General features: G+C 53.2%; 1 protein-coding gene across 2 annotated transcripts in view; it reads right to left on the bottom strand.

Moving 5' to 3' along the window:
• Window positions 1–17,117, bottom strand: part of KCNJ3 (potassium inwardly rectifying channel subfamily J member 3) — a 42,175-nt gene extending 25,058 nt beyond the window's left edge. Inside the window, exons 1-2 of one of the 2 annotated variants that reach the window (XM_064661756.1) lie at window positions 16,372–17,102; window positions 9,349–9,565 (exon numbers count right to left, since the gene is read on the bottom strand). In XM_064661756.1, coding sequence (XP_064517826.1) covers window positions 9,349–9,565; window positions 16,372–17,049 — 895 coding nt within the window. In that variant the 5' untranslated portion in view covers window positions 17,050–17,102. Of the gene's footprint in view, window positions 1–9,348; window positions 9,566–15,735; window positions 15,867–16,371 lie in introns of those variants that run through there. The other variant, XM_064661757.1, reaches the window with a different exon arrangement.
• Window positions 17,118–17,387: the final 270 nt, after the last annotated feature.

The raw sequence follows: 17,387 nt of genomic DNA, 5'->3' as shown, positions 1-17,387 counted from the left end.
TTATTTAGGATGTGCAGTGCCCCATTTCCACATGTGGGAAATAAAATGCCCCTCAGGTTCCTGCTGGCTCAAACTCAGATTCTGGCACAACCCACAGGGGTTGAGCAGGGCTTTAAGCTGATGTTGTCCAACACCATTGTCCTGTCTCCAGCACTGGGGCCATTGCAGACAAAGAAATATGAAAAACCCCTAAATCATTTATCCAGCTCGGCAGAGAGGCAGCAACAGTGAGAGGACAAGAAAAAAATTAAGATCTCCAATTTATGGTTATGAACAGAAAAAACAAGTGGCAAGAAACTGGCCCAGGCTGCCCAGAGAAGCCTCTGAACCCCTGGAAGTGTCCAAGGCCAGGCTGGACAGGGCTTGGAGCAACCTGGGCTGGTGGGAGGTGTCCCTGCCCATGGCAGGGGGTGGCACTGGATGATCCTTAATTTCCCTTCCAAACCATTCCCTGATTCTAAGAAACAGCACAAGCTGAGCACTGCAGAGTTTTCTTTGCTCCTGGATTTCTCCAGGAGGAGCTGTCTGGGTCTATATTTAGGCAGCAGCCCCCCCCCCATCCAGCAGAACCCCCACAGCCTCACCCCCAGGAGACACTCAAGCCCTTTGCCTTCACATTTCCAGCTCCACCAGTGACATCCCACCCCTGTCCCCCCACCCCAACCCCACACATTCCAGCTGCAGGACACAGGGAACACTCACAGGAACTGGATATTCCTATTTCCCCTCCTATCCCACTCCAGTTCCTGCAGCACAGGGCAGGTCGGTGTCACAGATCCAGGTTTAGTTCCCTGGATGGCTGCACATGGCACTGACCTGGAGATCAGCTCCTGCTCAACCCTCCAGCACTTATCCATGGAAAAAAATGGAGCTACACGTGAGGACTGCTGGTCCAAGGTCCCCCTGTGGCAGCACAGGATCAGCACAGGGAGCTCCTTCGAGCAGAAGGAATTCTGGTTGATCAGGTGTGAACAAGGATTCCTTGCACAGACATGACTCCTGAGGAATCACCTGTTCCTGGGATTATCCCTGGTGAAAGGAGAGCTCCTGCACAGCTCCAGGTTAAACCACTATGGATTTGCTCTCCTAGACCTCCAAAGAGATCTCAGGGAAAAAAGGGAGAGAGCCAGGAAGGCCATGGGCAGGGACACCTTCCACCAGCCCAGGTTGCTCCAAGCCCTGTCCAACCTGGCCTTGGACACTCCCAGGGATCCAGGGGCAGCCACAGCTTCTCTGCCCAACCTGGGCCAGGGCCTCCCCACCCTCCCAGCCAGCAATTCCTTCCCAATCTCCCATCTCTCCCTGCCCTCTGGCAGTGGGAAGCCATTCTCACCTTGTCTCTTGTAAATTGTCCCTCTCCATCCATGAAAAGATGGAAAGTTCCGGGAAAATGCAGGGGAAGTGCCTGGGTTTGTGTGTTGGCTCTGAGGAGGCACAGCTGGGAGAGAAGAGTTTTGGTAACAACATCCCAGAGAAGCTGTGGCTGCCCCTGGATCCCTGGAAGTGTCCAAGGCCAGGCTGGACGGGGCTTGGAGCAACCTGGGCTGGTGGAAGGTGTCCCTGCCCATGGCAGGGGTGGCACTGGATGGGCTTTAAGGACCCTCCCAACCCAACCCATTCCAGGATCATGATTCATCAGCATTAAAAATGCTTTTTTCCCCTTTTCTGGCCGAGCTGATGGTGGCTGTGCTGCCCCGAGGAGCAGCTGCAGGAGGGCAGAGGGAAGCTGGTGCTGAAGGTCCCAGGCCCAGCTCATGCCCTCTGGCTGTGCCAAACCTCTGACTTTGCCCACACCACCAACCCAGATTGGTTTTTCCACTGAGGGATTTTACGTAACAGCAGCACTGGAAAAAGAGCTGCTGAACTGCCAAGACGTGGGATTTTTAATTGCCATCTTATCTTGTTTAGGTTATGCCTAAAAAAGTATTAAAAATATAAATAAGTAAAGAGAGAAAAAAGCCACTTTGGTGATGTGAAATTGCTGAGTTGTTCTTCTCCTGTCACCTTCCCCTTACCAAGGTCTCAGCACCCAGAGGTGCTCCTGGGGCAACTGGGTCTAGGTGGCCCTGCTGGAGCAGTGGGGCTGGGCCATGGGACCTGCAAAAGTCCCACCCAACCTCAGACACCTGTCAGTCTGTGGGATTTGGCAGAGGAGTGGTTTGGAAAGGTGGATTCCAGGAGATTCAGCCACTGAGTCACCCCTGGGGAACCACCCCGGTCCCGTCCCACCATGGCAGGACACAAGGACTCCCCCACCAAAGACCTCGACCTGCAGGTGACTCCACACTCCAGATCCCTGCTCCCGACAGATTCCTGCCATTCCCAGGCCAAGAGAGGCCTCCAGAGTGATCCAAGGCAAGGCACCCCCCATCCCTGGGGGAGCAGCACCAGCACAGGGGATGCTCTGCAAGAGGCAGCTCTGGACTGGGAGCTCCTGAGCCACCTCTCCCCCCAAACTGCTGCCCTGTCCACACAATGAGATGGGTGATTCCTCAGGAACACCGAGACCTGGGCACAACAACTGCTGGCAGACAGTGGGGAAGGAGAGGATGAAGATGGACAACCCAGCAGCTCTCAACTGATGCAGTATTTGGGTACCACTCAGTTCCTCCACCAGCTCCAGAGGGTTTTCCCTCTTCCATCCTTTGCCCACATTTGTGCAAAAAAAACCCAAAAACAACCCAGAATCTGAATGGCAAGACAAAACCAAAATAAGTATATTGACCTTTAAAGGTCCCTCCCAACCCAAACCAATCTATAATTCCATGATACTTTACACTCCACATTTAAAGCTGTGCATTTGTATCGAGGTTTCTTCAAGGCAAAGCAACCCTGAGAACGGCACACGAGAAGAACACTTTGAAATGGTTGTAGAAATGATCTAAATGCTGTTAGTTCTCAGATCTGTGTCACAGCTCTTTGTTCCCTCGAGTTGTTGAGTTCTGCCATCACCCCCATGTATCTGTTGCTGAGGGAAACCTTCCTGTGGAGACCCGTGGCTCCATAATTCAAATTACTCATGTTTTTAAAAGTAAAACCAGTGGAATAAGCCTTTGATGCCATCTCTATTTATTTAATTAAAAAGCCTGGCAGGCTGTTTGATTTCTTTAATCAGAAAATGATGTTAAAAGGTTTCCGAAGTAGCATTTAATGAGTTTGGAGAAGGGATGCACATCCCATTCCTGCCAGGTTTTGTACAACCCAGGTTCTTATCCAATGCTCATTTTTTAGCAATTTTAGAGGCCTACTGATAAGTCACAGGATAATACAGGAATTGTAAAGGGCTGTGTAATCCTAAACACATCCAGAAGGAGAATCCAGGGGGAAAGTCAAAGCTTGTTCTCCCCATGAGCACCCCCAGGAAGGTTTGACAGCAGAGCTTCACGTTCCCATCACAATAATGTGAGATGAGGACAATGGGCTGGAAAATAAACACTCTGTCCTTCAAAATTACATGTTATCAGAATAACAGAGGGGTTGAAGATCTATCAAAATAAATCCCAAATGATCAGCAATTACCCTTGTGAATCCCAACCATCCTTAGGTCCTGAAAAGCCATTGGAACACAGCTGGGAAACGCTCCAAAAATGGGAACAAACCCAATGGCAGAGCCAGCACTGAGCATCCTCCAGCATTCCCAGGGAAAGCTCCTGGGCCTGGTGTTGGGATGACCTCAGAGCACTCCCCACACAGGAGTTTTAGGTCACAGAATCCCAGACCGGTTTGGATTGGGACCTTAAATCCCATCCAGTCCCACCCCCTGCCACGGGCAGGGACACCTCCCACCAGCCCAGGTTGCTCCAAACCCCGTCCAACCTGGCCTTGGGCACTTCCAGGGATCCAGGGGCAGCCACAGCTTCTCTGGGCAACCTGTACCAGGGCCTGCCCAGCCAGGAATTTCCCCCTGATATCCAACCTAAATCTTCCCTCTTTCAGTCAAACCCCCTTGTCCTGTCACGAGGAGAGGCAGGAGCCCCCTTCAGTCACCTCAGGCATCCTGGGCTGTGACCCCTCCTGTGACCTCACAAAAAATCTGTCTGCTGAGATATTTTGCCAAAAGAAAGGGCTGGTTGGAAAGGGCCAAGTCCCCCTGGGAGGGGAAGGAGAGCCTGGCTTTGCCCAGCACAGCCCTGATGCCCCAGGGAGGTCCAGGAGGGGTCAGAGGCCCCAGGTTCCTTCCCTCCCTCCCTCCAGGGATGTGCTGCCTCTGCTCCCCACTTTCCACATCTTATTATCCAAACAACCTCAAACCTGTAATTAAGGAGGGTAAGGAAAGCATAAAGAAATGTTTATATATCCAGAAATTAAAATTTCAGTGATGAGGCAGTAAATTAACTTAATCAAGTTGGGAGGCATCTATGAGAAATCATTTTTATATGGTTTAATGAGAGAAGGCATTGGAAATGGTGATTTTAATCAGCCAACTGGGATTTATAAGCAAGAAGATCCTGCTTAAACAACTCATTAGACAGCTCCAAAAAAAATCTTTACTGCCTCTGCAGACAGTCAAAACAAAATTTATTGTGTGTATTTACTAATTCCCTAAACCCCTCGGCGGTGCCGCAGATCAAAAGTCAACGGATTAAAGCAGGAAAGAAAGAGGGGAAAAAATCTCCATAAGCACCTGCTGGAGCAAAGCAAGAAGCTCCAAGTCCAGATGAAAAGACAGACATGGCTCAAACCAACGATATCTGGCTCCTAAATCCCTGTTTATTATAAATATGGAGAGGGAGAAACACTCGACACCTTCTAATCTGTGTTGTAATTTGTGAGGGACTTGCACCCTGGTGATAGTGCAGGACTGGAATGAGAATAACATGGAAAATGGGGAAGTTAATGGGGTCCTTCATCCTGGGATTCTGCTATTCCCTGATTTATCAGCCCCTCTGCCTGGCTGCCCAGCCAGGAGTGGTGGCACAGGAGCCAAGGGGCACATCCAGTGCTGGGGAAAACTCCTCCTAAAACTGCTGCTCTGCTCAGCAACACTCCCTGCTTGGGAAGGCAGATCCAAGCGGAATTAACTGGTTTTATAAGGAAACATTAGAGCTGAGTCCAATTCTAAACACAAAAGGCAGTTTCCTAGGCACCATTTCCCAGAATCACAGAACAGTTTGGGTCAGAAGGGTCCCTGAGGATCACCCCACTCTGAGTCTCAAAATCCAACACAATTTCAATTCAACTCAATGACACAGAATGATGAGGATTTTTTTCCTGCAGTAACTCATTTGAGGGGATTGAAAACCACTACAAAGGCAGCTGTACAGGCTGAAAGGTAAAAGTTCTTCCCTCTGCACTAAACATCTGGTTTCCTCGTGGGATGCCAGAGAAAACCCCGGTAGGAGCAGGGGTTGGAGCAGACTCACCCTCCAGGGGCTGCTCTGAGACCTGCACAGCTTTCACTCCCAATTAAATTCACTCTGCTCCCAGTAGGACCAACAGAACGTTGTGATTGTACCTCAAAACTCAAAATCAAAGGCGACACAGCGAGGTCTGGGACAGCAGCAGCGGGAAGGGACCTCTGTGGGCAGCTGGGAGGGCTGGGAGGCAGCAGGAGCATCTCCTGAGGAACCAGCTGGGCTGATCTGCAGCACAGCACCCCACACAACCCCACCTTCCTCTGCTCAGCCTGGGCTTTGACCTCAGGCTGCTCCTGCTGGGCTCGACCGGACCAGACACAACAGGACCCCTCAAACCCTCCTCCCACCCGTCCCCACCTCAAACACTCCCAGCTGGAACTTCAGCTGCAAAACAACCAGAGTTTATCAAATCTTCCTCCAACCTGATCCCCACAGGACCCTCCTGATCCCTTGAGGTGGTCCCTGGTGGGACCCAGGGGTGCCCCCAGCCCTCTCCCACCCCTCAGAACCCACCAGAAAAGCCTTCCCACATGCACGACCTACTCACTGACTTTCCAAGATAAAAAAAAAAACACCAAACAAGCCCTGTTTTCACACCAACCCAAAAATAGCTCCCTGGTTCCCAAACGACTGCAAGTTATTTCTGTTCCTTCCACGCCAGCAGAGACTGGAGGCTCGTGTGGCACCGCTGGCACCACGGGACAGGGGGACAGACAGCCAGGACAAGGACACACAGCCCTGGTCTCCCAGCAGTTCCACCTCCAAAACCTCCCCCAGAGCCAGCTGCAAACTGTTGACCCTATTCCCAATAATCCCAGACCAGAATCATCCTCAGCAGGTGGGAAGAGGCCTCGAGGACGATCTGGTCCAACCTCTCCTGGCAAGAGAGGTTGGGTCAGAAGGGTCCCTGAGGATCACCCCATTCTGAGTCTCAACATCCAACACAATTTCAATTCAACTCAATGACACAGAATGATGAGGACTTTTTTCCTGCAGTAACTCATTTGAGGGGATTGAAAACCACTACAAAGGCTGTCTCCTGGATGAGACAGCCCAGCTGAACCCCCCAGATCCCTGCTCTGGCTGTTCCACAAAGAGAAGAATCCTGGGGGTTGTGACCTTTTAAAAACACTGTCAGTGCTGAGGCTGATGTGTCTGGACCTCCAGCCCAGCTGCAGGGCTCACTCCCAGCACCACACTGACCCCACAGACAGCTCGGGGTTAAACCCCTCCTTCCCTTGGCAGAGGTGGCCAGGGACACAATCCATGGCAAGTGTTTCCCACATTTACAAACACGGATTGCACACGGATTACTGGCTGTTCCCAGAGCACAACCTCTGCCTTGCCAGATGTTTGGGCTTTAAGGTGACCGACAGGAGAGGTGGGAAGTGAAATAAGGAATGTGCTGGGAGAGCACCAGGACAGAGGTGGGTCCTGCCTTCCTGCAGGTTTTAACCCTCCTGAAGTGTCCACTTCTCCTCTCTTACAAAACCCCAGCATCCTCAGATGGGATTGTCCCTTCCCTCACGTCCTTCTCTCCCACACCCAAGCCAGGCTCAGCACAAGGGGCTGCTGGAACCACCCATGGAAGGCAGAGCCCTGGAGGAAGGATTTTCCCCTCCTCTCCATCATCTTCACCCTCTGACCCCCTCCTGCCATCCCTGGTCCTCCTCCAGCCCTGTCCTCTCCTCCTCCCTCATTTTCTCCCACTGAAAGGTTTTTTTCTAACTTTAAAACCCTTTCATCCCTTCATGTTTTATCAAGATAGAGCACATTTTGCTCTATTTTGCCCAATATTCAGCTCATCTCACAAAACTAGGTCACGAAATTCGCAGCTTATACGAATTAGGCTTTAAAGACCCAGAAAATCCCTCTTTTGGGCTTTTTTTTCCCCTCCTTTCTCTGTACAATTTCCAGGTCTAAAATATTTACCAAAACAAACCCGAACACACCACTTTGTTTTAAAATTCCAAGAGTTATTTACAAAATAAACTTGTCCTCCGTTATTTTCTTTGAAAACTATTCTGCAAAGAATAAAAACAAGCCACGTGCATGTTCTGGGCTGCAGGTGAGCCCTGTAAAGCTTCCACCCCAGCAGGGAGTTTTTATGGAAATAGCAGGGAATTTTTGTGGAAATATCAAGGAGTTTTTATGGAAATATCAGGAGGGTTTTGTGGAAATATCAGGAGGGTTTTGTGGAAATATCAGGGAGTTTTTATGGAAATATCAGGGAGTTTTTATGGAAATATCAGGGAGTTTTTATGGGAATATCAAGGAATTTTTATAGAAATACGAAAGTTTTTATGGAAATATCAGGATGGAAGAGCACAGGGGATTCCTCTGTGCTGCCCCAGCCTCCCTGGGACCAGGCTGAGCTGCAGCCTGAGGCTCTTGGATGTGCAAGGAAAAGAGGATGGAAACACTGGAACACCAACATATGGACCCCAAAATGATCAAAGCTATTCTGAACATTCCCTGGGGCAGGAAGCAGGCTGGGAAATGAAGGCATGGACTCGCTGGCTGCAGGAGCATCACAGCCCAGCCTGGGCTGAGCTGGGGGCACCATGTTCCCAATCCTCCCCCAGAGCATCACCACAGCACCAGAACATCCAGGGAGCACCAAAACCCACCACCTTGGTAACACCCACACTGCCAAAATCCCTCCAGTGACCACAGTTTGGAGGGAAACACAACTTTGGCTGCCCTTCGAAATTCTGTGCTACGCTGAATTACTCCAAACTTCATCTTTTTTAAAAAAAAAAAATAGGATTAATGAAATTTTGGACACTATTTTCTTGTTACTAGACCTCGCAGGAGCCTGATACACCAACTCATCCATGCACAGCAACTTTGGTCCAGATAATCCAACAGAATCAATTATCTGAAAAACCAGCCTTCAAAGATCAGGTGTCCATAAATCACCCAGGACAAAGCTCAGAGTCAGGTGTGATGTTCACCTGTTCACCTGTTATTCTGATGGATAGGTGATTGCTAGTTGCACATTTTATTCCATTTCTAACCACATTTTCTCATGTACCACCATTTATTGCACAACTGAACACGTACATTCCAAAAGGGATGTTAATGGCAGTGACTTGCCACAGAAATGTGGGGTTGGAGTCTTTCAGGAATTGGAACAATCAACTCAGCTCTTCCAGCAGTGTTAGTGCTGAGGTGACAAACAAATGGGACTTTTTCACTCTCTGAATTTGGGACAGGCTGGCTCCTCTCCAGTTTGGACACTTTCAGAGTATTGCTTTGGGAACATCATTAAATAAAACCTCCCTCAAAGTGCCAGTCTGGGTAAAATCCAACCAGCCCTTGAACTTTTTTAAAAGAACAAGTGATGTCCATGAGGTCCTGGGGGATGTTTCCTGCTTTAGCTCCACACAGTCCCAGAACAGGCTGAGCTGGAAGGACCCACAAGAGCCCAACCCTTAACCCTGCATGGGCCCATCCCAAGGGTCACCATGTGCTGAGAGGATCATCCCACTCGTAATTCCCGTGGTTGTGTCACCACACAAATGCTGAAAAGCATTTCAGAAGGATATCTGTGAGCACCCAGGTGTGCAACACCTGCACAGGTGAGATGGGAACCAAGATGGGAACACTGAGCCAGGAATTCCCCCCATCCCTGTTTCCTGCCAGCTGGGAACAGTGTCCAGGCTCGGCACTACCTGGGAAGAGGGGCTGGATTGTTCTCCCTTCTGCAATCCTTGGGGGTTTTATTTTGTTTCCTTCCCCCCCTGCTTTTTGTTCCTTCTATTTGCCTTTCGTTTCCTCTTTTTTCTCCCATTTTTTTTTCCTTTCCATTTTCCCTTTCCCCCCTCTTTTTTATTTATTTTTTTTCCTTTTCCTTTCTCTTTTTTACTTTCCTCCTGCTGGCACACAGCCAGTGCCCCACCCAGGCAGTTCCCCTCCCTGCCCCCGGGCCCTGGAGCCCCCCTTTCCCAGCGCAGCCCCGGGGGCTGTGCCCCCCACACCCACTCACCCGTGGTCTCCACGATGCCCTCGAGGATGACGACGATCTCGAACTGCTCCGTCTGCATGCTGCGCTGGGACAGGTCGTAGAAGGGGCTCTTGGAGTCTATCACGTGGCAGATGGTGAGGGGGGACACCAGGAACAGCTGGTCAGCCCCGGTGCTGAAGCCCACGTCCAGCTCCAGCTGATCCAGAGGCAGGAACTCGCCCTCCGGGGTCTGCCGGGACTGGGGAGGGAGAGGCAGAGGCAGGGAAGGGGGTCAGGAGCAGGCTGGGAGTGGGAATGGGCTGCCCAGAGGGGTTGGGGACATCCCTGGAAGCGTTCAAGGCCAGGCTGGAGCAACCTGGGATAGGGGAAGGTCTCAGGGGGTGGGACAGGATGGGCTTTAAGGTCCCTTCCCACCCAAACCAGTCTGGGATTCTGGGATCACTGCTGGGATGACCATCACTGAGACACCCCTGCAGCATCCCACATCCCATACCCCATATCCCACACCCCATATCCCACACCCCACACCATCCCACACCCCGTATCCCACACCCCATATCATCCCACACCCCACACCATCCCACACCCCATATCATCCCACACCCCATATCCCACACCCCACACCATCCCACACCCCACACCATCCCACACCCCATATCCCACACCCCACACCATCCCACACCCCACACCATCCCACACCCCATATCATCCCACACCCCACACCATCCCACACCCCACATCCCACACCCCACATCATCCCACACCCCATATCCTACATCCCAGTGCTCTGCAGCACCCACCTCCCCAGGCAAACCCTGCTCCAGCCACAGGGCCGTGCCAGAGGTGGGAGCCCAGCACTGGCAGAGGAGGGAGGGATTATTTCCAACACATATTTCACTGCAATCACAGATCCAGGCCCTGGAAAACCACTGGCCACCCACAGGAATGGTGGCTGTGCCACCAACCCACTGCATCACCCCTCAGGAGAGGGTGAAGCTGGAGGGACCTTAAAGCCCATCCAGTGCCACCCCCTGCCACGGGCAGGGACACCTTCCACCAGCCCAGGTTGCTCCAAGCCCTGTCCAACCTGGCCTTGGACACTTCCAGGGATGGGGCAGTGCTGGGTGGACAGTTCAGGGTGTCCCTGATGCCCCAGTGTCACCCACAGTGTCCCACCATTCACAGCCACATAACAGAGCCATAAAATGCCACCTAGAGCTGAACCCTCCAATCCCAGCTCAGAGTGCCACACTTGGCATCCCTAATCCATAAGGAGCCCTGCTCAAACACCCCCTCTCCAGCTTTTATTCCTTCTCCCTGAGTTATGAATAGGCAGGAACAGAACATTACAGCCCATCCTGGTCATTACTTTTATTGCAGAATTTCCCATTATTTCCGTTCAGATTTTAAAAAGGAGCTTTAGGAACTGCTGTGGTTGTCATGCAGAGCCAAACCCAGCACTAAATCACTGCCTGGGATGCCTTTCCATCCTTCCCCACATCTGGAGCCGAGGTGAAAATTCCCACATTGAGCAACTCCACTGACTTAAATGGGATTTTTTACAATCTCAAGGCATCAGACAGAGCCAACAGGATTATGAGCCTCGCTCGGGACTGGGGTTCTATTTTTAAACCTTCCCCTGAGTGGTGCTGGGCTGGGAGCAGATCAACCCCCAGACAAGCAATTGGGTGTCTCACTCAAGTCTGGGCTCCCGTTTTTGGGTGTCAAAGTGCAGATTTACCAGCCCTGCCCCCGTTATCCCATCCCAGCTCCCACAGCCCTAAAGGAGCCCAGCCACAGCCGGGGCACAGCTGCACAAACACCCACCTGCAGGGCTGGGCTCCTTCCCTCCCCACAGAGAAGGTTTCAGTAAAAAGGCAAAAATCCCATGGGAAAAACAGCAAATAATTCCTGGGAGCTGAGCAAGGAGCAGCTCCAGGCAGGGAACCTCTCCCATGGACAGCCCACAGCTGGAAAACACTGATCCAGGCACGGGGAGGGAGGGCTGGGGTGCTGTGGGTGACACTGTGACACTGGGGACACCCAGAACTGTCACCCAGCACTGCCCCTGGATCCCTGGGAGTGTCCAAGGCCAGGTTGGACAGGGATTGGAACAACCTGGGATAGGGGAAGGTGTCCCTGCCCATGGCAGGGAGTGGGATGGGATGAGCTTTAAGGTCCCTTCCCACCCAAACCATTCCATGATTCCATGATCTCAACAGGTGAAACAGTGATGGAAAAGGAGAGTTAAAGACAATGTGGGGCTTGAGGGACTCAGCACAGTCCAGGGAAACGGGATGAGCTCCAGAGGGGGGAAGGAAATCCCAGGACACAGATTCCTGTAGGCTGGAAAAGCCTCCAAGAGCCTCAGGTCCAACCATCCCCCAGCACTGCCCCCTGTCCCCAATGCCACATCCCCATGGATTTTACATCCCTCCAGGAATGGGGACTGCCCCCCTGCCCTGGGCAGCTATTCCAGTGCCTGACCACCCTTTCCATGGACAAATCTCTCCTAATATCCAATCCAACCCCAGATCAGATTCCCAGGGCACCACCCCCACCCCCTCATCCTGGAGCTCGTGGGATTCCCAGGGAATCCAGCACATCCATCCCAAACCCTCCTGGCTGGCACTGCAGGGAAATCAGGTGTTCCATGAGCCAGCTGGGATGTCACACACTCCAAGTCCCACTCTGCTCCCAGGGATTTGAGATGGAGTTCGGAAGTTAAAATACAGATAAATCAAGTATTATTTTTACACCTCCCCTGAATCCCAGTAAATATCCAACCCCAGCCAGGCTGGAAGAATTCCTAAAGGGACTATTGAGCTATTCAAGCCCATAATTTGTCCAAGAAATGACCTTGAGTGACTCGTTTGCCCCAAGAAATGAGGGAGGAAAGCTCAGGAATTCTGAAGGTCATTTGAGTTCTTTACAATCCTAAAAATCTATTACAAAATCAATAATTTACAATTAATATTACAGCAAACAAGGCTTTGCACTGATTTGTCACTGTGGAGGCTTTGGGTTTGGTTTCTCCCTGGTGTGGTTTGAGCTCACCAGGAAAAACAAAGAAACATTAAACAGAGTGCACTGGGATTTCCAATTCCACACGGTTTTGCAAGGAAAAGAACCTTTTATGGGGAGAAAAAAAGCATTTCAGAAGGATATCTGTGAGCACCCAGGTGTGCAACACCTGCACAGGTGAGATGGGAACCAGGACAGGAACACTGAGCCAGGAATTCCCCCCATCCCTGTTTCCTGCCAGCTGGGAACAGTGTCCAGGCCTGGCAGTACCTGGGAAGAGGGGCTGGATTGTTCTCCCTTCTGCAATCCTTGGGGGTTTTATTTTGTTTCCTTCCCCCCTGCTTTTTGTTCCTTCTATTTGCCTTTTGTTTCCTCTTTTTTTCTCCCATTTTTTCCTGTCTATTTTCCCTTCCCCCCCTTCTTTATTTATTTTTTTCCCTTTTATTTTCTCTTTTTTTATTTTCCCTTTTAATTTTTCCTTCCCCATTTTCCCTTTCTATTTTCCCTTTTTTATTTTCCTTTCTTCTTTGTATTTTCCCCTTTTTCCCTTTCTCACCTTTTTCCTTATTTCCCTTTTTCCCTTCTATTTTCTTTTTTTTCCTTATTTCCATTTTCCCCTTTTATTTTCCTTTTTTCTTTTCATGTTCCTTTTATTTTCCCTTCCCCCCCTTTTCCTTTCTCTTTTTATTTTCCTCTCTTTTATTTTTTTTCCCTTTCTCCCTTTTGTTTTCCCTTTCCCCCCATTTTCCTTATTTCCCTTTTTTCCCCCTTTATTTTCCTTTTTTTCCTTTTATTTATTTCCTTTTTTGTTCCCTTTCTGTTTTTCCCTTTTTGCCCCCAGGAAGGCTGGCCAAGCACTGCTTCCCCCCTCCCAGCCAAGGAAAGCTCCATGCATGGACATTTTATAGGGAATATGCAGAGCCAGCTCCACCTGTGTCCCTGCAAAAGCCACATTTTACCCTTTATTCCCTTCTCCCTCCCCATTCCCAGCTGCTCCCACACCCAGAGTTGATTGCTCTGAACCTGCTCATTCACATTTCAAACCCAGGGAATTTTTTTGGAGCCACACTAAGTTTTAAGCTCCAACTTTTAAAATTCCTCCTGAGGCACTTCAAGACACACAAAAAAAGGGCCATTTTTGAAATGCTATAATGGACATGACTCATTTTTGCTCTTTAATATCTTTAAATATATTTTGAAAAGCTTTAAAGCTCTTAAAGAGCTTTAATAGTTCTATTACATATATAATATTATATATCAAATGGCTCTCTATATAAGAGTTAAACTATATTTAGGGAGAGCCCCTCAGCTCGGCAGCAAAGGGCACTGCTGGATGCTCCTTATATTTATATATTATATAAATGCATATTTACACATCACTATTAAATATTGTTAAATATATGGTGTAAAACACATCAATATTATTGAATATAGATTAAAGGTATGTTTTTATGTTATATAAATAAATGATATTATGCTGCAATGTTATTTTCTATATATTTATACATCTTTGATGTGATATTTCACAGGGCTGGTTTGGGGGTTCTTTAGGAGCTCTCCCCCTCCTTTGGGCACAGGATTTAGGGGCTCTGGGGGGGTTCTGCAACCCCCAGCCCTGACATCCTGACTGCCAAATCCCACTGCAAACATGGATTTGGGGCAAAACAGGGCAACTTCAGGAGCCCCCGATGGGGGATGAGCTTCTGCTGCCAGGGCAGAGGGGAGAGGGGTGGGGGGACCCAGGGGGGATCACCCCGGGCAGGGGGACCCTGCCCAGCCCTGCATGGCACCCACACCCCGGGGAGAGCACCCATACCCAGAGAGAGCACCCACACCCCGGGGAGAGCACCCACACCTGGAGAGAGCACCTACATCCCAGGGAGAGCACCCACATCCCGGGGAGAGCACCCACACCCAGAGAGAGCACCCACACCCAGAGAGAGCACCCACATCCCGGGGAGAGCACCCACATCCCGGGGAGAGCACCCACACCTGGAGAGAGCACTCACACCCGGGGAGAGCACCCACATCCTGGGGAGAGCACCCACATCCCAGAGAGAGCACCCACATCCCGGGGAGAGCACCCACATCCCGGGGAGAGCACCCACACCTGGAGAGAGCACTCACACCCGGGGAGAGCACCCACACCTGGAGAGAGCACCCACATCCCAGGGAGAGCACCCACACCCAGAGAGAGCACCCACACCCAGGGAGAGCACCCACACCCGGGGAGAGCACCCACACCCAGGGAGAGCACCCACACCTGGAGAGAGCACCCACATCCCAGGGAGAGCACCCACACCTGGAGAGAGCACCCACACCCCGGAGAGAGCACCCACACCCAGAGAGAGCACCCACACCCAGGGAGAGCACCCACACCCGGGGAGAGCACCCACACCCAGGGAGAGCACCCACACCCCGGGAGAGCACCCACACCTGGAGAGAGCACCCACATCCCAGGGAGAGCACCCACACCCGGGGAGAGCACCCACACCTGGAGAGAGCACCCACACCCCGGGGAGAGCACCCACACCCGGGGAGAGCACCCACACCTGGAGAGAGCACCCACACCCCGGGGAGAGCACCCACACCTGGAGAGAGCACCCACACCCCGGGAGAGCACCCACATCCCAGGGAGGGCACCCACACCTGGAGAGAGCACCCACACCCTGGAGAGAGCACCCACACCCCGGGGAGAGCACTCACATCCCGGGGAGAGCACCCACAATCCCTGCCCAGCATCCATCAGAGGGCAGGACACCCACCCCGAGGGCAGGGCACCCAAATTCTCTGCAAAGCACCCCAGATTCCCTTCCCAGCACCCCGAGGGCAGGATACCCACATTCCCCGCAGGACACCCACCCCAAGGGCAGAGCATCCACCCGAGGGCAGGGCACCGACATTCCCTCCCAGCACCCATCCCGAGGACAGGGTGCCCGTATCCCTGCCAGGACACCCACATTCCCTGCACAGCACCCATCCTGAGCGCGGGACACCCATCCCCAGGGCAGGGCACCCATCCCCTGCCCAGCACCCACCTGAGGGCCGGGGCACCCCGCGGGATGCTCTGCCCGCGGCAAACGTCACCCGAGCCGGCCCCTTCCACCCCCTCCATCCTGCCGCCCTCTCCCCTGTGGATCAGATGGATCCGCGGCCGCTGGAGCGACGCTCAAACAAACACTCGATTTTTCCAGGGCCACTGGCAGGGTTTTCCACGTCTAACCCCGGCACTGAGCTTCCCACGGAGTTCACGCTCCGCAGAAACAAAAGTTCCGCCTGGCTGGGCTCGGGGTTGCCCAAAAGCTCAGGATTACGCCCGGGAGGCAGAGAGCTTTCTCCTCACCGGCTCGCCCAGGAATTTGAGCTACAAAGGATTTACTTGTCAGGGAAACGGAGCGTTTTATAGGAATCTATAAATATGCATTTAAATCCTGCGCTGAAGAGCAGAATTATCTCCAAGGAAGTTGAGACTCCTGGTGGCTCAGCCCGCAGCCTGAGGCTCTCGGAGGTGGTCCCTGCTCCAGGAGAACAGGATGGGAAGGCTGGGATAGCAGCAGAAGGACCCAAAAATGATCCAAGATCATCTGGTTCCAAATCTTGGCCCTGGGCAGGGCCAGCTTCCACTAGACCAGGTTGCTCCCAACCCAGGGACAAGGGGCAGCCCTGGCAGGAGGGAGGGATGGCACAGCTCTGGGACACGGAGGGGGTGGTGGGATGGGGTGGTGGGATGGGGTGGTGGGATGTCCCCAAGGGACCAGTAGTGGGGCCACGGGGCCACAGCTCTTTCACAGAATCATTAAGGCTGGAAAAGCCCTCTAAGACCATCGAGTCCAACCATCCCTCAGCACTGCCAAAGCCACCGCTGACCCCTGCCCCCAAGTGCCGCATCCGCACGGCTTGGAAATCCCTCCAGGGACAGGGACTCCAGCTGGGACTCCCTGGGCAGGACAACCCTTCCCATGAAGGAATTTTCCCTACTACCCAACCCTTCCCCGCGCGCCCCGGGGCCGCGTCCCTCACCTTGAGCAGCTTGCAGCGGATCTGCGCCGAGACCATGTGGCTGTTGCGGAGGTTTCCCACGCGGAACATGAGGGTGAGCTTCCCGTCCCGCATGGAGATGGCGGCGTGCTCGCTGAACATCAGCGTCTCGGCCCTCTTCTTGGGCTGGGACATCTTGATGAACATGCAGCCGATGAGGAAGGCGTCCACGATGGAGCCCAGGATGGACTGGAAGAGGAAGAGGATGATGCCCTCGGGGCACTTGTCGGTGATGTAGCGGTAGCCGTAGCCGATGGTGGCCTCGGTCTCGATGAAGAAGAGGAAGGCGGAGGGGAAGTTGTACACGTTGGCCACGCAGGGGGTGTAGCTGTCGTCGTGCGCCTTGTTGAGGTCGCCCCGCATGTAGGCGATGACCCACCACATGGAGGCCATGAAGAGCCAGGCCACCGTGTAGGTGAGGATGAAGATGAAGAGGTTCCAGCGCCACTTGAGGTCCACGAGGGTGGTGAAGAGGTCGGACAGGTAGCGGCTGGTCTCGCCGCCCAGGTTGCCGTGCTGGACGTTGCAGCGGCCGTTCTTGTCCACGAAGCGCTGGCGCTTCCCGCGGGGGGCGGCCCTGGGGGGCGGCAGCCCCGCTCCGCTGGCCGAGGTGCTCACCACCTGGTAGTCGTCCCCCAGCTTGCGCCGCAGCGCCGACATGCTCCGCGCCCCCCGCAAAGCCCCGCCGAGCCCCCGCAGCCCGGCCCGGCCCCGCGGAGCCTCCGCTCGGCGCCGCCGCCGCCGCCGCCACCCACGCGGAGCCGCCGGCAGCGGCCGCGGCAGCGGCACCGCCCCGGGCCCGCAGCGACCGCCCCTCCCGCACACTGCCCACCCTGCACCGCCCCTCCCGCACCGCCCCTCGGGTACCGCTCACCCTGCACCGCCCCTCCCGCACCGCCCCCTGGCACTGCCCACCCTGCACTGCCCCCCGCACCGCCCCGGGCCCGCAGCGACCGCCCCTCCCGCACCGCCCCCTGGCACTGCCCACCCCACACTGC

This window comes from Pseudopipra pipra, chromosome 7, assembly GCF_036250125.1.
Source record: "Pseudopipra pipra isolate bDixPip1 chromosome 7, bDixPip1.hap1, whole genome shotgun sequence".
NCBI classification, from domain to species: Eukaryota; Metazoa; Chordata; class Aves; order Passeriformes; family Pipridae; genus Pseudopipra; species Pseudopipra pipra.
The sequence above is the reverse complement of the archived record's forward strand: the minus strand, read 5'-3'. Positions and strand labels throughout refer to the sequence as shown.